Genomic DNA, 23715 nt, shown 5'->3' with positions numbered 1-23715 from the left:
ACCTTCCCCCTTTGCATAGCTCCCAAGGCTTTCTTTACTTCTTCCAGCGTTGCTTCCAGTGTTCCAGCGTTGCGCCGCTGCTGGGGCCGGGGTTTGATTGTTGTATTCATATAGGAGGTTGTGGCGAAGTACTGAACCACGGTGGCCAATTCTGCTCTGGTGAGGGGGTGCGTTACCGGTTCTGGTCACCGGGATCAGGCCGCACTCCAGGCCTTTTTGTGCAATTTTATCGACACGCGTTTTTTTTTTTTTCGTCATCCGGTGAAAAGTTGCGCGGCACCGGGATTCAAACCACGGTCCTCTTGCGCGCGAGGCGGATGCTCTACATCTACGCCACCGCTGCTCCGCTGGATATATGTGCATTATTAATGCAGAGGAAATAGCAAAAGGATGGAGTGGAGCTGTAAGGTAGCTCATATGCAGATTAGATGATTGGTCGCCCCCGTATAGGAGACTTTGTTTTTCACCTTATAACCCAAGACTCTCTCTTCCTATTTTCTTGCTGCGATAACTAATGAAAATAGCAATGCATCGAAAATAGAGTGACCATTTGGGAGAACGGAATAGGAGTGTGCATCCGGCCCAATGTTTGATTATTTAAGATCGTTAAATACTCTTCTGAGAATGCTGTCGTGATTCTTTATATGTATAATTATATTTTCTGCTATGCACCAATGCATGCGATCAACGTGTGTGAGAATGCCGCATTCGTGATTTTCCAGAGTTACATATACCGCTGAACACCTATTTACTAGCTTGTTCGCCATATTCTTGCTTCAATTTGTCTTAATAATTCGTGTTTTGCTGATTCTTGTTTCGGTAATGGCCATTTGTGTTACGTTGAAAGTTTTATGCGACGTCTTGGCAATACAGCCGCAAAAATGTCTGAGAAATAAAACATAAAAAACGAAGGGTGGTGGCGGTATTCTTTTGCGATAGACTTTCGACTTTTAACGTAATAGATACAAAAGGTCTTGGCTATTTTAGTTCCTCATGATCTCGTTTGACATGTTCTGCCTAAATAGATATTATTTAATGTGTTTCATTCTACAGGGATGATTTTTTATTTCCGTCCGAGACAGCGGCAACACCTGGAAGTTCGCAATTCATCACACACTTCCTCACAAGGAGCTATCATATGAGCATATTCGAAGCTTTCGCACTGAAATACAACTGAGAAAGAAAGTTAAAAAAACAAAGAGAAAGGAATTTCTACTCTTACTAAGCAAGGGAGCTCGTTGTTAAGGGCATTGCACGCGTGATAAAAAGTAACCACGCGTGCGTTCAGTGAGTTGCGTTGATGCACGAAACGACCGACGTACCAGGTGGTATCCTGTACTGACGGCAAACCGCGCTAGCCCGTAGAGTACATGTATAGTTTGCAAACGGAGCCTTCGCCTTAGCCAGTCGACTGGAGGAGCTGGCGCAAGGGCGTTTTTCTTGCAACATGTATGCGTGACTTGGCGCTGAATTGACGAAATGCTCGTTGCTCGGCCAAGACATCCCCGAGGGCCTTATCTCGGCTTTATCTTATTGAACGACATGTAGTCGTTCAATTGCGTATACGAAAACATTAATTTGGCGGAAAGAAAGCCATAGATTAAGACTGTATGTATTAAAATAGACGCAGTTTAACCCGAAAGATGAAGCATCGATCGCGATAGAAGATTAGTAGACAGCTATATGAAGTAAGAGTATTAGCTTTATCGGTCGTATGAACTTGGAAACATTCGCTTACGAACTGAATTAACAGAGACGGCGTCAGCGCGCACAGGCAAACATGAACACATAACACTTATCACTGTGGACACTCGCTGTCGAAACGCTGGCCCGAGGAAGCGCGGCAGCAGAAGCGAGCGAAGTGACCTTGGCGCTGTCTATCGCTTCAACGCAAACTGAGCGGCGAGAACGCAGCACTCGCAAAGGTGCGAGCCGTCGGCGCACCAAGACTGCATGTCCCCAACGCAGACAGCTTTCAGGATAGGGCGCGCGCGGCCGCGCAATACGCAGTTGCTGCCGAAATACAACGCCTCCCCCCCTCCCCCCCCCCCCCAACGGCCCATGGCTTGCGCACGCGAAGACGGCGCGCTTCCGACGCCTTGGGCGGACGAAGCAGCGCTGAGGTACTGAGTCATACTGAAATTGGGATAGAAAGCCCTAGCTCAATGTTAACTACCTGTTTAAAACAGTGTGGGACCATATATGCCTATACTACGGGGAAATTTGCGAAGAAAGCGTTTACCTTTGCGATGTCCGTTGAAGTTCTATGGCGTAGTCATTCAGTCACTTGTTTGTGTCCTGGTCTAGCCTTAGCTTTGTTTGTCCAACATGAACGTCCATCAGCTATATAGCCCAAGTTTCCTTGCTAAAAAAACGACAATTAATTGTGCTTATCGTACTCCTGAGATACGATCCGCACAAACTACTCATTCAGCGATTCCATATGATCGTATGAGATTATTTTAAATTGATGTTACAGGAAATATGCGTCTTTTACAGTGAAGCTGTATACCTCTACCGTTCAAGGAAATTTTCGTGTCGTTAGCGTGGTAAGCAAAAAACTCCCCATACGTGGGCCGATCCTGAAGATAGTGCAATGCCGGACCGACCCGCGGCGGAGGTGCAGTTCGCCATTAAGGGTCCCACATACACAGCTTCGCTGGTCATCCTTCTTCACAGAGTGGAAGGGCACGGAGTTTTTTTTCTTTACTTTTTTTCATACTGAAAATTGGCGTGGAATGAGGCAGTTTGCGTCACATGGATTAAGGGACATGATTTAACCAGCATACAGAGATAAGGCAGGGGTTGTTTATTCACTCAAGGGAAGTTTAAAGCTGTTTAAAACAATATGTGGGGCCATATACTATACTATCGTGATACTTGGGAAGGTTGTGGTACAGGCATTATCTTTGTGACCTTTATTGAAGTTTAACTGGTGTAGGCATGTATTTATTCATTTTTTTACTAGTGTGTCCAAGAACACCTCTAGCGTTACATACAGTATTGGCCATTCTCATTGTTCTGGGTAGGATGTTTAATGAAGAGTCAGGGCAGCGGAAAAGATAGTTGTAACTCGTATGCTGATTTGTTATGTTAAACTGCTATTTGGTGCCAATTAGTCCGTGACTTGACCTAATTGGCACACCCACACCATTCGAAGGCATGAAAGTTCTCAAGAGAGTAAAACGCGAATGAAATATTGTTTAAAAAATTAATTATTGGGTTTTACGTGCCAAAACCATGATATGATCATGACGCACGCCGTAGTGGAGGACTCCAGGAATTTTGACCACTTGTGGTTCTTTAACGCACACCTAAATCGAAGCCCACGGGTGCTGTTGCATTCCGCCTCCATCGAAATGCGGCCGCCGTGGCCGGGATTCGATCCCGCGACCTCGTGCTTAGCAGCGCAACACCATAGCCACTAAGCAACCACGGCGGGTGAAATATTGTATGAACAGGTTGTTTTAGTTCTAAACTACCATCGCATGTATGAAGAATGTAGATATCAATAAAAACGGAGTTCTGTCATTGAGCTCCAGGATTACGGCTATTACTTAAAACTCCGTTTACTTGTATAACTTCCCAGTAATATCTTATTATCAGAAAAGGCGTAGTTGTTGATATTCAAGTCAGAGAAAAGTTGACAGGACGATGAAGGTTGGAAGTGGTTTAGAGTGGTCAAATAGGGAACGTCGCTGGACCCAACGTTTAGACAAGTGAACTTGCCATCGTTAGTACAGCAGCTCTTTGAAGTTGGTGATGTAGTCACATGATAGAAAAATATAGTCGAGGAAGGAACCTGATTTTCTTGTAAGCATGCTTCCTGTTTTCAGCGTATTATTGTAACATAAGTACCGGTGATGCAGAATTTTCTACCTCGTGCTGTAGCATAGAGCGAGCCTATAGGGAGACAAACATTTAAGGAGAGCTTCGGGGCGGGGCCGCCTCAGGCTTTGCGCGAGATTATGTGCCGGTACTTTGAATTTCCCGCGCAAGCGATCATTGCACCTTCTCAAAACACTCGCAAGAGCTCGAGCTACCATCTCCCACGCGTTGTACGAGTGCAGTCGGCCGTTCTGTAGTAGCGCGCTCCATCTCTTCAACAGCAGCGTCAGGCACGCCTGAGCTGTTCTACGACTTTACGAGGAATTTTCGAGCGAAAAAGACAAAAAAAGCGGTGCCTACGCGCGCGCACCATCCGGCCGGAGGATCGCAGACGACGCCGCGAACAGCAGGACGCGCGACGCGCCGCTTCGTGCGAGCCGTCTCCGGATTGGCGATGCCGGCTTCCCGGAAGTGACGACCCCGGCGTACCGGCTTCCCGTTCTCAGCTGACAAGCAACAGCGGGCAACAGCGCGGCGCGCGCCTCACGCTCGGCTCTCACACAGTCGGTGGTCGAGCTTACGCGAAGGACGTATGTGTGCGTGCAACGTGTGTGTGGTCTCTGTGGTGAAGTTGACAGTGTCTGCTTTGTCGGCGGCCTGTTCCTGAGCCGCCTCGCCCGTGCGAACAAGCGAACGGCACCGATGTGACCTCCCGTCTCCCTCTTTTTTTTTCATTTCGTGGAGGACCCGATACCGGAGGTGGCGAACATGCGAGCCGAAGACATCATGGCCGAGGAACAGCTCCTCAACGGCCGAAGCATGCTCGGATTTGAACACACTCTTGTAAGTAAACCAGTTCCAAATCCCCGCGATGCGGCGGCTGTCCTGCCTGCCTTGTTCGTTGTTGAGCAGACCGAGCGCAATACCTCTCGGAATGGAAACCTACAGGCGAGGGAGTTTTCTTTGATGCCAACCGCGTTTGGAAGTTAGTCGAAGAGAAATATATTTCCTTGTGCGCGTCGCCGGGTGGCTGATATGTCTGTAGTGTGACGCTATCAACTTTCGAAAATAAGATAAGAGCAACCTCGGTTACGCAAGCGGCGTTCCTTGAGGCGTGCGCGATGATCGCGATGTCCGGCCGTGTGCCGGCGACTTTCGTTTAAAGTGCGGAGGGCCCTGGACGGTTCCTTTCAACGCACGTGCTTGCACTGATTTGACGGCGGTGCTTATTATGTGCGATGGTTCTTTTTTGCGGCGGCGCAGATCGCCGAAGTTTCGTCGATCAGCTGTCGCGTTACCTGACTCGGGCATTGTGTCTCAAATAGGAAGGCGACGCTCGGCGAGCTGCGATCGGCCAATGGATCGGCACATGAAACGGTGCTGCGCGTATTGTGTATGAGTGCCTACCTTTGCTGGCGTCGATATTTGACAACCCTTTATTACAGGAGCGCCCGGTTCCCGTTGATGACGGCGATATATGGGTCAGAACTGGATTAGTGTTCGGCCGATTACTTTAGAGCAGCGGCATGTGTTCGTTGTTTTCTTTTTCCTTTTCTTCTTTTGGCCATGCGAGATTCGAACGATTTGGCGGTGTAGGCAAAATAATGGGTCTGACAGCCGAATGACTTCCTTTTCGCCACACTACAGAAAGTTTACAAGCTGGCTCGCGTTTGTTCCTTTTCATGCCAAAATAGAAGAAAATGGAACGGGTTATCTTTAAACTGGGCGCGTTGCTGTTTTGGTATTACCGTACTGTGTCACTAGCGTTATCCACAAGCAACTCGCATGAGAAGTCATCGTGTTGTAGGTTGGAATGGACATCAGAATGAAATGGTGTACTTATGTGGTTCAATACATGTATTGCCATACGCGATAAAGGTAAATGGGAGGGTCCCACACGGTTCCTTCTGTAAAATTGATATATCTGTCGAAGCAAATAATGCGTTAAATGTCTATTAGTTCTGCCATCCGTAGCTGTCGCTTAGGCGAGCGGACAAACGAATGCCGCGATATAGGTGGAAGACTGAGCTGCTTAATTGCATAACGCATAGCTTGCCTTTCATCAGCGCCACGAACGGCAGTGGTGTTGTGGAACTCGCAACATCATCTATACCTATAAGGCAGTTGTTCCTTTCCCGGCTTCCTTTCCGAAGATATTTTTGTCGCGCAACTGCTTTGTTTATCCAAAGTGCACGATGCGGGCACCTGCCGCGTGCCGTAGCGTTTTTTGCCATTTTAGAAACTGTCGCGGACTGCTTGGTATTCTGACTGCGTAGAAATGCCTGCCGATGCGCCGGCCTTGTACGTGCATGTGGCTTGCGTAAGTCACGCACTCTCTCTCGGCAGGACTAATTTTTACATATACGCGGTGGACATTTTTCTTTCTTTTTCGACCAGCGCTGGAATATTGTTCTAGCTGTGACGTATAGTACGGCATCCGTCCGAACACGATTTATTTATTTTGCCCTCACGCTACATACGTATGCATTATACAGATGGGAGGGGCGATAAGATATGCATATACAAAATGAAACAGGTAAGTTCTTACTTAATGCGGTAACATGGGAATGAACAATCAATACTAAGTAAATATACAGAATAATACACGAACAACCGAAAAAATTAAATTATGGGGTTTTACGTGCCAAAACCAATTTCTGATTATGAGGCACGCCGTAGTGGAGGACTCCGGAAATTTCGACCACCTGGGGTTCTTTAACGTGCACCTAAATCTAAGTACACGGGTGTTTTCGCATTTCGCCCCCATCGAAATGTGGTCGCCGTGGCCGGGATTCGATCCCGCGACCTCGTGCTCAGCAGCCCAACACCATAGCCACTGACCAACCATGGTGGGTCAACCGAAAAATGCAGCTGAAAAGAAAAAGAAAAACGTTGCACGATAGTTACAGACCAGCTATAATCAAAAAGAGGGTTAATAGTGCGTTTTTGAAACGAATGGGGTCATCGATGGCTAGGCACAGACCCTGAAACCTTGTTCTAATATTTGGGGGTCATTGGTAAAAATAACAGTGAGTGTGTAACCGTGTAACTTTTGCATTTATGTGCTGAGATTCTGAGGATGATTAAGATATAAACAGTGCTGGACAAATCCACACGGAAGACAGGTAAGGGTTGGGGTAGTATAGCTTGTGGTAAAGGCATATACGAGAGTGTATTGAATTTTTTTTTCAACATTTTTGCGGCCAAGCAACCTTCAGCGCCCAAACAAGCAGGGATCTGCAGTGTGTCATACAGACAATTAAGTCGAAGGGGCATTATTGAATAGAAATGCACGGATAATTGAAAAGACGACAAACTTGCGTCGTTATGTCCACCCGCTACGATTTATTTCGTATACAACACGAACTTGAAGAAAGCGAGTTTCAAACGGTTTTGTCTTCACAGGACTCCTCATCTGCGCGTGATTCGCTGGGACGTACATTCTTCCTTGAAGCTTTCTTTGGAGTGTGCTGATAGATAGATATAGCAAAAAGGAAATGTTTGTTCGCTAGTGCTGATAGATAGATATAGCAAAAAGGAAATGTTTGTTCGCTAGTGGTATATCGCCAGGTGTGAAACTCCTCTTGTGTATAATGATCTACAGGAAACGTTAAGAATGTGCGATGAATCTTGCGAATTCTTCGTCTGTAGACGTATTTTCGCAGTTATGCGATTAAGCAGGTGACTCGTAATTAGCGTTTTGCATCGGGCATTGTAGAATAAATTTTTACGAACTCATCTACGCTTTTCCGCGCCTCTTCAGTCTACCGTATGTACAGGAGCGATATTGAAAAAGCCGCACAGTCTAGAATACAGATAGGTTGAAACCTTGCAGATAGCGAGTATAGACCTGCAATATGTTACTAACCAGAGCCTTAAACGTTGCATTAACAAAATTTGTTGCTGGGCGTTCATGCTTAACAACTGAATACTGGTAAGCGCAATTACTGGTATTACTGGTAAGCGCACCAGCAGCTCAGCCATTTTTTGTTAAAACACCTAAATGCTCTGATATTGCTGACCCATACGCTATTAGACATTCTACAGAAGTGACAATTTTTTTTTTCTTTCACTTGATTCTTATAGGTTCGCGTTTTCAATAGATATTGAAGACCTGTTTTACTCAGTACCACATGCGGTCAGTGTTCCCTGCGGTGCGGCCTTGGATAAAAGAAAATGGGGAGATGGCTTTTCAGAATTCTGCAGGGATTTCTGTTGACAATTTTCTAGCTTTACTGGAGTTTTACCTATGCTCCACTTTTGTTTCTTTTGACAACGATGTGTATATCCAGGGAAACGGCATTTGTATTAGATCGTGTGTTGTCCCTGTTCTTTGTAATGTTGTTTTAGCTTCCATTGACCGCGACTTGAATAACCTTTTAGACAACGAGAAGGTACTACGAGTTTTTAAATATGTAGATGGCTTTGTCGTGATTTTAGACACTAATACCTTCCAGACGAGTACCTATATTGTTGACGAAATTCTAAGCCCCTTTAGACTGCATGGAGAAGTCTTTAATCATGAACTTCCTGACTATGACACCTTGCAGATTTTAGATATCAACATGTTTTTTTAGTGGGCTGCACATTTGCTGGAAATACTCTCCGCGAGTTCTTGAAGGACTCTTGCCGTTTGATTCAGCACATAGTAACGAGAGATCGCAACACAATGTCTTGAGTCGGCGCTGGCGAAGTCTTGTGCTGACTTCACTCAGGATAGCTTCAATTTCCAGATTGAGCGCCTACAGGTGACTGGCTTCCCTCGTTCAATTTTGACAGCTCTGTCCGAGACCCTGCTTCAGAAACTAAAGGGTAGAAAAATGACTCGGGGGGGGGGGGGGGGGGGGGGAGAGGCAGGTTACACGATCAAGAAAGCCGGAAGTGGTGCCCTACGCTCACAGGGTTGCGCACAGCCTGAAGAATGGGTCAAAAAGGTACGACGTGCCTATTGTGTTTCCTGCGCCACGAAAACTTGCTGGGTTGTGTCCACGCATTTCGGAACCTCCGAGGAAACCTGCCTGTAAAAAGAAGCATGCCGTGCCATACGTCACATGCGCCATTGGCTTTGTGTACGAGATCCAGCTTAAGTGCAGGAAGGTATATATATATGTATATATATATATGTATATATATATATATATATATATATATATATATATATATATATATATATATATATATATATATATATATATATATACATATATATATATATATATATATATATATATATCCGGCAAACCGGCCGATGCGTCAACGATCGGGTGCGGGAACATGAGGACTCTACAGCTAACACAGCTTCTTTTCATTTGCCTAAGCATTGTAGCTCCTGTCCCTGTGAGCCAATTCTTTTCGGTATTCGAGTTCTAGGCAGGAGTGGCAATCATTAGGCCAGTGAAATTACGGAGGCGTATCATATTAGAAAGAAAGTAAGTGCCTGTATTAGCGATACGTCGGTTGTTTTGCGTAGCAAAGAAAAGCAGTTTTTAGAAGTGATGCTGCAATCTATACGCTTCTTGATATGATGAATTGGTTGGCTTCATGGGAAGTGCGCTTGCGCGATCCTGGTCTGCTGTGTACTTAAGTAGGCGAAGTCCTCAGAATAAAATGTCGTTTGCCTCTGTGCTTCTTTGTCTACCTTCTGTCCCGTCTTGGAATTGCGCTTACCTGTATTCAGTTGTTAAGCTTAAACGTTGCGTTCTGAAATCATAAAGCCCACAATTAACGAAGTCGTAAGGAACCTTGGATTGAGTTTGGAAATTTTGGGGGGTCGTTGAGTGGGATATTCTCAAATGACGCTGTTCTTGACGTACCTGTATGCCTACTAATAGTTCGCGCATCTTCTGGTCTTTTTTTTTTTTTAATGTCAGTCATCGCTGCAGCTTTTATGGCACGGTCACTGTGGACATATGTACAGTCGCGGACAGAATATTACGGACCATGAAATCTAAGAAAAAGCTGAATATCTCCGCAACCTCACAACGCAATCTGGTATTTGCATTTTGGACCTCGACTAGAGTATGCTAACAACGTTGTCGTGGGCAGTTTTACTGGTTACTGCTACAGGCTGCTCGGGAATTGAACGTTTTCGGAGATCCCGTGGTCCATTTTATTCTGTCCGCGACTGTACATACTATGGTGTGCCGCTGAAGAGACGGTAGCGGGCGAGCTTTCCCGGCACCTTCTGGAGGCGTCCTCGCGGTTTTTCTCTTCCGCTGTTTCGACCCTTCCATCCCGGTCGTTGCAGCTCTTCCACATGCTCTCCTTGAACCGCGCGACTCGCGCGAGTTTGAGTGCCTATCAGTCATCGCACGCGGCGATTGTCTCAGCGGATATCAGTGGAGCGCGTCATCGCTCACTGGCTGTCGTCAGTTTCAGAGCAACCCCGATGGCCTTCGTTTCCAGCGGCGAATCGTCTTGGCCGCGAAGGGCTGCTGGCCTTGCGTTTGCGATAAGTGTGTGCGTATTTGTAACCTTTTGTGATGATTTGACGAGAATAGCGCAAGAGAAGCAGGAAAAAAACGGGGAGTGGAGGGAGTCAGCGGATGGATAAATCAATGGCCGTTATGTCAGTGGAGAAATTAGAGCATGCAAAAAGAAAAAAGTAATAGGCGTCTTACGTGCAAAACCAAGATATGATTATGAGGCATGCTTTAGTGGGGGACTCAATGGTAATTTTGACCACCTGGGGTTCATTGACGTGCACCCAACGCATGGTACACGGGCGTTCTTGCATTTCGCCCCCGTCGAAAAAAAAAGAAAGAAGGAATTAGGGCGTGGTTGTTTTAGCAGCATTCGCGTTCTCGCCCACAGGACCACATTTATTTTTATTTAAAAATAAAAACCTGAGATTGACTGGAGAGAGGGAGTCATGTCCTTGCATGACAGGAAGAGCACGGAAAAGGGAATCGGATGTAGTAAATCGTGTTTATATTTACATCATGTCCTGTCTGATGATAGTCAAGATATGCGTTTCAATGTTGGAAGGCTTCACGAAATGCTCCCACTCAACGACGGATGTGTTTGACGTCGCAGATGTAGTGACGCACACCTTTAATTTGTCTCGTAGACGAATATTAGTATGCCATTGTCAAAAGGAAAAAAAATCAAAGAGAAACACGAATAAATGTCACGTCATTACTTTATCCGATGCGCCAGTAAGTGCGTCTACAAGTATCTCTTGCGACCAGACGCAATTTTTTTCGACATGGTTCCTTATCGAGATTTATTTCTGTTTCTCTTGGTATTTCTTCGTATTGCATTACATTTCTATTTATTTATTTATTTATTTATTTATTTATTTATTTATTTATTTATTTATTTATTTATTTATTCAATACTGCCAGCCGCCATTTGGTAGCCAAGACAGGAGTTGGGTTTTGGGTTTTCGGGTTCCGGATTTATTGGGGTTGCGAGGTAGTCCACGCTTTCTCGGTAACGAACGGCTTCAGCTGCGTCGTGCTCCAAAAGCAGCGTTTGACATTTCCATCCTCCCTGATAAAGGGAACGATAAAACGAAAAGAAAAAGTAAGCAGAAAGAAGAAAAAGACAAGAAAAGGAGGGAGGCGAGTATACGACGAGATAGCGAGAGAGCAGCCGCACACGAAGACGATACGCTCCACTTACACGGATTCTTGTCTGTCCGCGTGCTCCGCCGACCCCCGTTTCGCGAGCTCTTTCTGCACGGGCAGCGCTTCTGTAGGTGCGTGCATGTGCTTTACATATCGCGCCGTCGTCTGCGGACGTCTGTTTTTTAGGCCTAATCGAGCTTCTCATTCGCGTGCGTGCGGATAATTTTTTTTTGCTTTCCTTCTTGTACAGTATGCGAACGTACATGTACGCAAAGTATAGGGGAAACGAGGTGGAATGTCGGCAGAGCTGGCTAAGTATCGCAACGAAAGACAGCGCGACGCAGCTATGCAAGGTGTTTTTGATTAGCCTTTCTTATTTATTTAGATTATACAATTCTTTTTTTATAAAAGGAGTGTGAGCGTAGCGAACGTGTCGTTTTTGCAGGGGAGTTCCTAGGCGAGGCGAACGTACCTTGCCTGTAATACCGCGAGTTTCAGAAGAAGAATAAACAAAAAGTTGTTAAATCACATTTGTTTTTGTTAGAGTCTAGGGGGAAGTTGTTTGTAGGAAAAGATTGGAGGCACTTACGTTTTAGTCCACCCTAATCTTCTATTTGCTTTTTTTTTAAATCTTGAATGTCGCCCCGAATTCCAAGTATTTATCCTTGAATTTCGTCGCTCAATCCTGGCAATATCGAAACCATGCGCGCCCCTCTCCTATATACGTCGTACTGAAACGCGCCGTGACGTAGTTTGAAGGATGACATGTCGCGGCAAATTCCGATACGACACGTCGCGGTAGATGCTTGCCAGACAAGCCTTCAGCCGCGACTGGCCGCGACGTTCAGTGTCAAACTTTGTCGTGCTTGCCGTTCTGGCTTGTTTCCGTCTGAAATGATACCGGGCCTGCCTTTCCTGCAGCGCACCCGGCGTGCTCGGTTCCGTTACTTGCCTGAATTGAGCGTTGAAGTTTGATGATGGATATCTCGAATTAGGTGCGATTTTCAATATATTTAGAAAATGGGGATGCATTAAAATGTGAATGCCTCCAAATTTGCCATACATGCCCACAAGGTACTAAAGGAAAAGTTAATTCACGAGTTTCTGTTACTTATATTTCTGGAACTCACGTTGTTAGCGGCAAAGTATGTCCCCCTCGCCAATGAACTTCGCTGTAATATATATATATATATATATATATATATATAACAGATAAGTTCATAGGTGAGGCGGACATACTTTGCATATCTGTTGTATATGTCAGAAAAGCTGAGAGGTTGGCCTGAACTACTCTTTCCAAACCTGGTACTCAGCGTTGGGGAAGGGGAACAAAAGGAACAGGAGAAAGTGAATATGGTGATGATATGTTATGAAAAGGCACGATAAAAGTTCGGTGTCTCGAAAAACCCACAGTGGGCTTCATGTTTTGATAAAGGGGTATTTTGGCCATGGGCCTAAAAGCAGGCCTTCATGAAAGTGGCCGGTTGTCGATGCTTGCCAAATATTCCTCCACTGATTGTCTTTCTCGCGAATACTGTGATATATGGCTACTGATAAAGCACGCGGTCTGTATATTCTCCGGCACGCGCACTTCTCACAATCCGGCCTTGCCGCACGGCCAATAAGATGACGATAACGTTGTGTAAAGGCCACTTTCGCTGCATTCATAGACGTTCATTAAGAATGTATACATTGTAAGAAAACAAAAGAAACAAAAAATGAAGGAAAGAAAAGTTGTGTACCCAGCCTCAAGAAACTAGCGCAGACACGAAATTTCTCGCGTATGCATCTGCATAGTCGCCATTTGCGTTACATGCTTTCTGGTCATAGCACGTCTGCTCGTTTCTTCAATTCAGTTCAAGAAACTTGGGATGGGGAGAGGTGGATTTCTTTTCGAGACAAACCTGACCTAAACCGTGGAGCGTGTGTGTTATTTGTTGATTAGAGATTTCAGTATAATTGCAGTCGCCGATCAAATATTGATGGGTTGGTTGACACGCCGAAACCTCGTATGCCAGTAGCGCCGTGGTTATACAAGTGAGCACGCGGGTTCGCGCACAATTGGTGCGCATAGTTCGTTTCTTGACAGGCCACTAAGCATATAGGGCTAAGAGGAGGCCTGCACGATTTTGAGCCGTGACGTCATGCGCAAAGGCCAAAAGTCCATTTAAAGCTATTGAAATTACAGCAAAAGCTGCGCCCACAAAACCGCGCTATACATGCCCTCTGCGACTCCGATGTTGAAAGAAGTTCACTTTCACCGTGAGGCCGCAGAATTAAATGAGCGAACGACCTTGCAGGCGCATCTGTACGAATCCCCTAAGTTGGACGAAGGTATACGTTTGCCACTGCATTCGTTGGTTGTCGCCGAATGTATCGAGGGAGAGAGGAACCGCGCTGAGTGTCGGTCGCCGTCGATGCCCCATGTTCGAGGCAACGCGGCCTCGAACATATTGGCTGGCGCTATTCCAGCGTGCCGTCGACCATGTCGTGCTGAATGCTCTGGGTCTCGTCAGATCGCCGAAACTAAGCAAGTGTTAAAACTCGATCAGTCCTTGCGTGAAGGACTGATCGTGAAGGACACCGCCTGGGAAAGCCGATGGTTCAGGCATTGCGCTTTGGCCAGAAGGACGCGTTGCGGCTGTTTCAACGTCAAGTGCTGTGGTTACCATGCACTTGGACTTCGACGGCAAAAAAGAGAAAATAAAAAAAGGAAGGAAAGAAGGAAGAAGATTTTGCAGAGCAATAGACGCGCTTGTCTCATAGCTTGCATGCTTCAACTTGAGAGGAGTAGCCTTGCCGGATTCAGGGCAGCGTTCGAGTGCGTATGCGCGCTGGCGAACACGTATAACGTCTCCTATACATGAGCAGGTTCCACCACTCGCTATATAGGCAATGTCGTCTGGTGTTGCTGTCTGGATGGGAAGCTTGAGCGCGCGGTGACGAATTCATAATTCAGGTACGCTTTACTCTAGGAGTTCGTTTCGCTCCCATTCCTTTCTTATCTCCGACCAATCACTGCTGGCCGATCCCGGTGGTAACGCGTAGGCGGAGTATACTGCGCCTCCAGGACCATTGACAAAGCGTGAAGAGGAATGGCAATGGGATAGGTCGTCACATTATCCTGGTCCAGGGGTACGATCCTATAACGGCTCGCAAAGCGAATCGATCGCTTGCCCTCGCGCGCTGTGTATGTAGGTAATAACCGCATTTTTGCTAGCGAAAACTCCATCCTGACGGATTATACGCTAGGCCGGTTCGCTTTCCGAATCGTCATAAAATCGCGCTCCTCAGTCGTCCGCTTCGAGCGAGGTAGCCGTGGCGGGAGCATGCTTCCATTCATACGAGCAAACACGAGCGCATTCCGGCGTGACGTCATTGCTCAGAGCGCAGTGCGGGTCAACACCTCGCGAGGCACGAACGCGAGCTGAAACGGTTCGGTTCCACGTGGTTGAGCGGAACAAGAATCCGCGGAGACGTAAGCGTGTTCTTCCGCTGCAGCTCCAGGATCGGCATGCGTGTACTCGAGCAAAAAAAAGCACGTGTTCCCTGCGTGCTGTTCAAACCTTTTTTTTTTTCCTTTTCCTTGTTCTTTGGAGTCGGCCGAGCCGTTCAGCGTGCTCGCGAACCCGTGGCGCGTTTTCCTTTGTGGGCAACAAACATCGGTTTGTCGTCCGCGTAACGAGCCCGTCAGCCGTCGCTTTCAGTCGCTGGCACGTCGCCATGCTGTCTGTGAGCGCCGCATACCGGCACCGTCGCCCGGCTTCCTTTTTGTCTGGCTGACAGCGCGTCATGCAAATGGAAGCTCGTCTCCTCGCCTCTCCAAGGTGCACTGTACCAAAGAACTGGGCCTGTGTTCACAAAGACGCTTATAGTGTGTGCGCTGTTTAACGCTTCGTAAAAGCAAGCGCCGGCCAAACGATTTAGCGAACATGTAAGTGCGGCAATGAAGGCAGCCGGCTAACGACAGAAACTCTTCGCGAACGATATAATCTTTGTGAGCTCTGCCTCTGACTTGTCCGCGCTTCGCATTACTTGGCCGTGTGCTCTCTTGCGCTGTGCTCTCTTGCACGTCATAAGTGCACCGAACACACAGAACACGTCACAACACGCAACATACAAACAAACTAAAGTATCTCGTTGATACCAGTGTCTCTGAGGAAGGTCAAATTGTCCTTTCGTTGCCCGAAATGCGGGACCGGTCCTTGGCTAACCAGTATAGGCAACCGGCTACAGCGTGGTTTTGAACACACGTCCTCCCGAGGTGGTCACGGACACTCAACCACGAGGCCGCGCTTAGTTACCGATTAGTTATCGCTTCCATATAGTATATTGGTCCTTTCTGTGCGTCTCTGCCGTGTACAATGTTCCCCTCGTCTAGAGCCGGGAAGGCGTAGAAAAACTAAAAACTAAACCAGAGAGAAATCGAAGGTAAATAGCCGTATTCACAAACCAAACAGACACATTATTAATTTATCGGAAGGCACGCACGACGTATACGTTGTCAAAGCTGAGGGGTCGTTATGAGCCGCTTCGCCAAACAGGCGTGGATCGCGACAGGCGTGACGGACAAGTACGTAGGCGTGGCTGCTTAGGCGTTATATCCCATCACCTGCCGAACGAAGGGCTGCCAAGCGTCACCTGTGGAGACAATTTAATTTGAGACTCGTGAGAGGGGGGGTACATCGCTTCACGCCCCTGTATCGCGCGTGCTCTAAAGACGTGTCATATTTAGTTTGCGCGTAACTTATTGTACGGTCTACAAAACGTCGTCTTGTACGGAATCAGCGTAAACGAAAAATGAAACGGAAGCGCGGACTACGACAGATCGAAATTCAGCGATCCTAGTTCGGTAATTACGTTAAGTCTATAATAGAAGTTCGCTTGAACGGGTTTAAGGGAGTTTAACAAACTGTTCGCTAAAGTGAAAGTTCAGTCGAGAGAAACTAAATGCGCCTGGCGTCACCACCAAGATGCAATATGCACATAATTTCTGACAGAAAAAAGCCGCAACGTCATTTTTGCGCATTACTTTAAAGTTCGCTGATTTGGATAGTTAGCTCAGGCGACGTTCGACGTAGTAGTACTTCACTATACATATGCACATTTGCAAGTTTGATGGCATAGATGTTCGCAGGCGCCTCTGCGCGCGAGTCTGCAGGCGCCTCTGCGCGCCTCTGCGCCTCTGCTGACCTCTTCTCATAGCCTCGAACGCCTTCCGTGACCTTCTTGCCACATTCCTATTTCTAAAGTGCAAATACATATTTATTTATTTATTTATTTATTTATTTATTTATTTATTTATTTATTTATTTATTTATTTATTTATTTATGTACTTACTGAAGTACCTGTAACGTTCAAACGAGGCTCAGCGTTTTCGCATACATACGGTATACTCGATTTCGATCCGTATTTTGGGACAGAGACCATTTGCAAGTATCGAAGGCTGGTGGTTTACCTTCTGCCGTGGCGGGTGAGTTCAGGTGTTCGCCACAAGCAAGACGGCTACGCTGTCCGCGATAGAAGCTGCACCCCACCTCCTCGTCATTTTTATTAGCGTTGTCCAGTATAGGCCAGTGAATGGAGTGGGGGACATGGGGCGTAACATAGAACGACACAGCGGCGTAATATAGCGCTCTGCTAGTATTTTAAATTCCTAAATAAGAGCTAATTTAGGGCCGTCGCGAGAAACGCGACGCGGTACGCGCGTGTTGTGCATACAGCCACGAACGAAAGCTCTCCGAACGATGGCGAGACCTATCCAAGCACGTATGCACTGCAGTCGGTGTACGGGCTCGATGCTGGCGTCAATACTCTGCTACTAGAGAGTTTTAGAGTATAGGGGACGCAAGTGGCTTGCGTGGGTGGGTCTGCGCATGCGCAGCACCATCGCTTCTAGTTCTTGCGTACGCAAGCCGCTTGCGTCCCCTACTCTAAAACTCTAGTACGTCCCTGCGCGCGCGCGCGTATATTGTGCGTGTTGCCTGCGCAGTTTCGCTGGGATCGCCTCGGAACAGGTTTCGTTTTCTTTTTCTTTCCTTGCCCATCTCCTTTCGTTTCCCCGCCTTCGTGCCGTTTCCTCGGGCCGTAACGGCCGCGTCGGGCGCCTCGAGTGACCGACGCTGGCTCGAATACATCGACGAGCGAACGATGGGAGACCCGCTCAGTTGCGTCGGTGCGCCTTCGTATGCATGCGCGGTAATGTTCGCAGCAGTGCATCCGCGCCGTGCAGCCAGGGACTTTCACTCTCTTCTACGGCGACGGAAATCGAGGGCGCCCGTTTGTGACGGCGATCGCCGTCTTATTTTCCGTCTCTGCTACGTTGGTGTGTCTGCTTGTGGGTTTGCGTGCGCGCATTATGGCGTTGAAGGGAATGTCGTTAGGGATGCGGCCGGCAGCGGTGACTGGAGGCCAAGGACCGTCATTCCGGAAAGACGGCGAGGAAAAAAAATATATATATGCTAGCGTTTCCTTTTTTTGCTCACCGTGACGTATGCATATATGCTCTGATACAGCACTTCTTGCTTAAGAGGAATATCCTGGATTCGTCACCTAGCGCTGTTTACTTATGTATAGTTCAAGTCTCGATCGAAGGTGGCGTGATGTTTTTCAGCTGAAGTCTCCGCACGTGCAGTTCTAATTTGCGAATTGTTAATGCTGTAGCAACGTTTGTAGATTGTCATAAGCGCGGCAGGTTGTGTTATACAAGCAATACAACATCCGCGAACGTTTTCTTGCACATTACATGCAAAGGCCAGTACGTTGTGGCGAGTGGCGGATGGGGGATCAGATTGAATATAGGAGCGGCGGACGTGCACTTCATCACCAGCCTGTTCTTATGTCCACGTATAGGACCAAGGCCCCTCCCAGGGATTTCCGATTACCCCTGTCTTGCGCTAGCCCATTCCAACTTGCGCCTGCAAATTTCCTAATTTCTTTTGCCATATGGTTCTGGTTTGCATGATTTAGTTTCCACGGCTGCGTTGTTTTACTCGCGTGCACTTTGTGCGCGTTTTGCGAGCACCTCGCGTTGCCCAGCTCACTGCAGTGTCGCCGAGCTAAGCAGGCGTCTTTCGATATGTACTGTATAGTCACTCAGCCCTCTACTGGTCTTCGAAGATCACTCGATCCCTCTCAAAGCTGGGATGCAGCGCACGCTAACAGCGACAACAACGTGCAGTTCGAGGAGAGACCGCAGGTCTACATAGCATGCGAATTGGCACTAGCCGGCACGGGGAGCGCAATGCTTCCCGCGGTCGTCGCGCCAGAGGACTAAACGGCAGTATGTTTCCGTAGTATTCTCTTCCGGCGTCTCATCGCTGCAGTCGTCGGGGTGTTCATTTCACGTCGCACGATAACGCGATCTCTCTCTCTCTCCCTCTCTCCGATATATATATATATATATATCCCCAAGGGTAAAAAGGGGCGCCGACCAACAACATTAAAAGAAAAGATACCAAGACATTTCGGCTCCCATGCGGAGGCCTTGTTGTACAGTGCAAGTCTCGAAGATGGCATTCCTTTTATGAGCGATCGCGACACCAGTTTTCGTCGAAATCTTGATTTCACACACACGCACACACGCACACGCATACACACAAGCATACACACACACACACACACACACACACGCACACACGCATACACACATACACACACGCACGCACACACACACACGCACTCACAGACAGACAGACAGACATGCGGGCTCACACACACACACACGTCGGTAATGCCTTCCACGTGTTTGGCGCATTACTCCTCTGGTACTCGTGGTACCGTGGTGGTACTGCGCGCAATATATAATAGTGCGTGTATGCACGCGATTCGCGGTTCACGATCTCGCGCTAGCTCGGCATCGGCGTAGCGGCGGCACCGTGCTCTTCGCCGTCGCCTCCCCCCGTCGTTGGGCAGGAGCGAGAGCTCTCGCATTGCCGACCGTGCAGCGTCGAGCGTCGCACGTACAGTCCTGTATATAGGCGCGCGCGCGTTACGGTGCTTCGCGCGAGTGCTTATACGCACTCACCTCTACTGCTTACTCAACGGGCACTTCGTCGTCGGGGTTTGTTGGACGCGGCGTCTTTCTCCTCTTTTTTCTTTCTCTGGCTCCGCATAAATTGAAGCGATCGTCGTTAAAAACAAGGTGGCCTTGGCAATGGGATACACAGTTCAATAGAGGGCGTGTATAGAGCGCATGAGAAAAATATGAAGAAAAAATAAAATAATGTTAATGAGAAGTGCACTTCGGATTCTAAATCATCTTACGCCATGGGGGTTCGCCATGCCGATCGATGCTTTACATCGTTTGCAGTATATGTTTGTCTGGTAATATTTGGGACCGAAATGGAGATGGGGATATTTTCATGGCCATTGTTCACTTGTTTATTTAGTTAGAAGAAGAAAAGAAGGAAGAACTGTATGATGCATAGTTGTGCCGCTAAGGTCGAATTATCCCAAAGGCCCGATTAACTAACGGCGCAAAAATGAACGAATTCACATCTCTTTTATTGCTCGAAGTAGTCTTCACGCTGCCTGCTTGCTTCTTGCTCTTGAAGCGCGACGCAACCAGCTAGCAACCGGTGAAGACCTAAACGAAAGTCATGCGGCGCTCTGTAGTTGCCCCGCGTAAAGCGTATACTGCTTAATATGGGGTCGTGACAGGACACGGAAACGGCGGGATTGAATGGTTTCGCGGGTGGAAGCTCGGAGCCACCGCAGTAAAAACTAAAAAGAAATCATTTTCAATTTCATTTAAGGCAGTTGCGCCTTCTGAATAGCTTCTGTTTTCAAGATTTGAGTAACAGTTGTGCACAAAATCAATTGGCGCCGGTAGGGGTCAAATGTGGTCTAACCAACCAAAGCAACATGCTTCCGCGTTCGAACCGGATCAGTTTTCCTTCCATACTGAATTATGGTTTCTCTCCGGGACTTTCCAGTGTGTCCGAAGTAAGCGGGAAGTCGAGTTAACCGAGATTTGATTAATGAGTCTAGCTGTGCAGTGAAATTCAGACGTTCTACAGTTTCTGAGAAACACAGCAACCAGTAGACTGGAAACTGTACTTTCGAGTTTGTCAGTTTTCGAGTTCATCTTCTGGCCATTGCCAGGATCGAGCCCTCATCGGCACGGGTGGTACGAAATCAATAGAATCGCATGAAAAGAGCCATTACAAAACATTCACCTTGATACGATTTTTTTTAAAGGTTGCGTTGTTTCGTTTCGCTCTAGCAAGGCGCTCTCCGCGGCCCTGTTTTCGCCTGGACGCGCTCCTCAGAAATCTGCGTTTAGTGTTGGCTAAGCGTTGCCATAAAAGCTGCGTGTTTGTGCGCGGGGCGGGCAAGAAGACTTTGGCACACAGAGACGGCACTGTTATTCGAGGAGCTCGTAACCCCGCGCTGTTGCGTCTCTCCGTAATCGTATATCGCGGGCGATCTTGCCGCCGAGGAAAGGGCGAAGGCCTGGCATGCGCGACTGCGTGCCGCGCGTCGCTACGGCGCGCCGCTCCCCTTTTCTGTTTCTCGCCTTGCAGTCCGGACGCGCACGGTTGCGACAGTCTGCGAAACAGATCACGGCCGGGAACGCGACCGGAAGCACGTGCATGTATTAAAGCGAAAGTTTCACTGGTCACAGCGTCGAGACAATATCTCACGTACTTTGCGTGTGCCCTCAATATGCGGCCGAACGAAGAACACTTAAATCTACAGTTCACTGCTTGGACTCCCGCCCCTTTTCAGAAGAAAAGCTTTTGGGCGCGTGGAGGAGTGTTGACTGTGCCCATCGTGCCATAAAATCACTTTTGAACTTTTTAAGTGAGACTGGTTTAGACGATCGCCTCTAGAAGCTGTGAGACGTGCAGTCAGTGCGAAATGTGTTTGCGCAATAACTTTTTGTGACAAGATTACTCTTACGTGTATTGCGTCTACAGTGCGCATCCGCATATTGGACAACGTGTATATAGTATCTCATTGTACCATAACATAATCACCCGCCACCTACCTTTCCCTGTATTTCCCACTTCCCCTTTCCCCAGTGAGGAGTAGCAGGCTAGAGACACGCTCTCCAGGCGGACCTCTCCTCCTTTCTCTCCATTAAAATCTACTCCTCCTCCTCCTTCACTGGCCGCGAACTTGCGATTTCGCCGTGGCCGTGCTCCGGGGAGGCATGCATGACGTCGCACCGCGTTCCTCGTCGTTGCGTTCGCCTCCACTCGCTTCGCCAGCTGCGTCGCATGCCTGATAACATGTCGGAGGATTGAAAAGGAGAGCTCGCGTGCGCCGCAACCGCAATTGAAATGTCAGTATGGACGGCGACAATTCTGATAAGCAGGAGGAGGCCTGGAATCGACATCGGAACGAGATGAAGACGAAACGAATCGCCCAGAAAACAGACGAACAGCGCGCCGAACATCTGGCTAAACGCCGCAACATAACTAGACAACCAGACTAACCTGGACTTGCAATCAAGATTAACCAAGGCTAACCACGCTTATGCCTTGGCTTTCGCTACGCATATCCTGGCATAGCCGAGCTAAGCCACTGCCAATTATAGTACAATGTGGGTTACATAGCGGCAATCGCGGTTGGGGAGACGCGTGGCTTTCACAAAATGCGGCTGATAGTGAGGCCGCGTGTTCGCAGATACTGCAGCGACCGCGAATTCGATGCAATATGTGCGAAATCGCTGAATATTGCCGTGCACGGTGGCAGGCGCTCCCAAACGTCTTTAGTGCAGCGAAGGCTGTCGCGTCAGCCAATTAACATGACGATAGCTGGCTGCGCGCTTCTGAAGAAAGTGGGAGGACGACTGTGCGCCGTTGGTCCTCCCGTGCAGCTTCCACTCGGTCGACGTCGCGCAAAGGGTGATCAGCAGTGAGCAGTGGATGAGTGCTCACGTAGCTAAATCTCAGTTCTGGTTTGGCTGAAGGGACCCGCATCTTTCGTTGATCTGCGTGGAGTGGCGGAGATGGAGCATAGTTGGTACACGTTGGCTATCGAGGCGACGCAAACGACGATGAGGATAGCGATAGGGGCTTGTTGGTACGGCATATCTTATTTTGTTATAGCGCAAGCTTGACAAGGACGATGTGCCTTCTGTTGTCCTTGTCTAGCTTGCGCTATAACAAAATAAGCAAACGACGAGGCAACACACAAATTTTGATTTGGTATAACGTCAAATATTGGGCTATGTATAGTTGCACAGTTCTGCGTGATTTGGTCCCGCAGTGCTGGTTCCTGTCTGTTCTTCGGTTTTATCCTCGTCGCAAAATTACGCTGTTATACTTAAAAACAAATTCTGCACCAGGACGTGTGGGTGTACCAGTACAAATTCTTTAAAAAAGCAAACGTGGTCGCTAGTAACACCATGGTTATTTCATGGTTTATTAATGCGAAACCAATATATGTCCCTCGAGGCAGAAAAGCCGCGGCGTTGTCCGCAACAAGTGGTACCAGGAATAAACCAAGTAGTAAATATGGGTAATTTATGTGATTTAAGTGAACTATAGTGTATTAAGGTGAATTAGAGTAATATAAATTTAGAGTAAAGTGAATTAAGGTGAAGTAAAGTGAATGAAGGTGACCTATAAAATGAGTCAAGGTGGATTAGGGTTGGTATTTAATAGAGCTAGGTGGATTAAGGTGCATTAAGATGAACTAAGAGTTGTGAAGGAAACGTGACAAGGTATAATGCCACGTATCATGGACGTAACCAATTAATTAGAGAAGTTTTTATGGTTTCGCATTCAAATCACGTAAGGACACTTAATTAAGTGACTGTCATTTCTTTTTTTTTATGCCCACGCTTTATTTCTCGTTGCAATCGTTGTTCTAGCCGCTCACTATACAGTGAAGCCCCACACCGAGTCTAATTGAACGGATCATAAAGGATGAATAGTGAGTAAGGTGACAGTGGTGACACGTGTTCTAAGGCGTTGTAGTTGGCGTCGTAGCGAATGACGGCCGCCTTTACTCTGGCGGAGCTCTCTGTTGTGTTATGGACGTCTGCGTTCACATTTTTTAGGCGCCCCCGTTCACGATAGTTTCACATATCACATCTACTTAGGAGGACGAACGACACCGTCCACCGTTCGCGTAACAATAGCCGTCAGTTCCAAGAAAAAGGAAAAAAAGTAATAAAGACGCGTTTTGCATTACAACACGACGACGGCGTTCATTGTTACGCGATGGCCTTGAATGTTGGGTTTATTACAGCGTATAACGTGGCAGAGGAATGCGTAGGAAGGAATGAGATCGCGTTACGGTTGGTGCCTTTTGTTTTTACTTTACACTGTCAGCGCAGGCGCCAGTGCCAGTCGCGTC

General features: G+C 47.6%; 1 protein-coding gene across 2 annotated transcripts in view; it reads left to right on the top strand.

The window, feature by feature from the left end:
- The first annotated feature begins 4210 nt into the window (after nucleotides 1-4210).
- ClC-a (chloride channel protein 2) overlaps nucleotides 4211-23715 on the top strand; it is a 130889-nt gene continuing 111384 nt past the window's right edge. The window contains exon 1 of one of the 2 annotated variants that reach the window (XM_065429740.2): nucleotides 4211-4671. Coding sequence is in view for 1 of the 2 variants with exons in the window: in XM_065429739.2 (XP_065285811.1) it covers nucleotides 4597-4671 (75 nt within the window). In the remaining variant the exon portion in view is untranslated. The remainder of the gene's footprint in view (nucleotides 4672-23715) is intronic. The other variant, XM_065429739.2, reaches the window with a different exon arrangement.

The sequence above is a fragment of the Dermacentor albipictus genome, chromosome 1 (assembly GCF_038994185.2).
Source record: "Dermacentor albipictus isolate Rhodes 1998 colony chromosome 1, USDA_Dalb.pri_finalv2, whole genome shotgun sequence".
Classification (NCBI taxonomy): Eukaryota; Metazoa; Arthropoda; class Arachnida; order Ixodida; family Ixodidae; genus Dermacentor; species Dermacentor albipictus.
The sequence above is the reverse complement of the archived record's forward strand: the minus strand, read 5'-3'. Positions and strand labels throughout refer to the sequence as shown.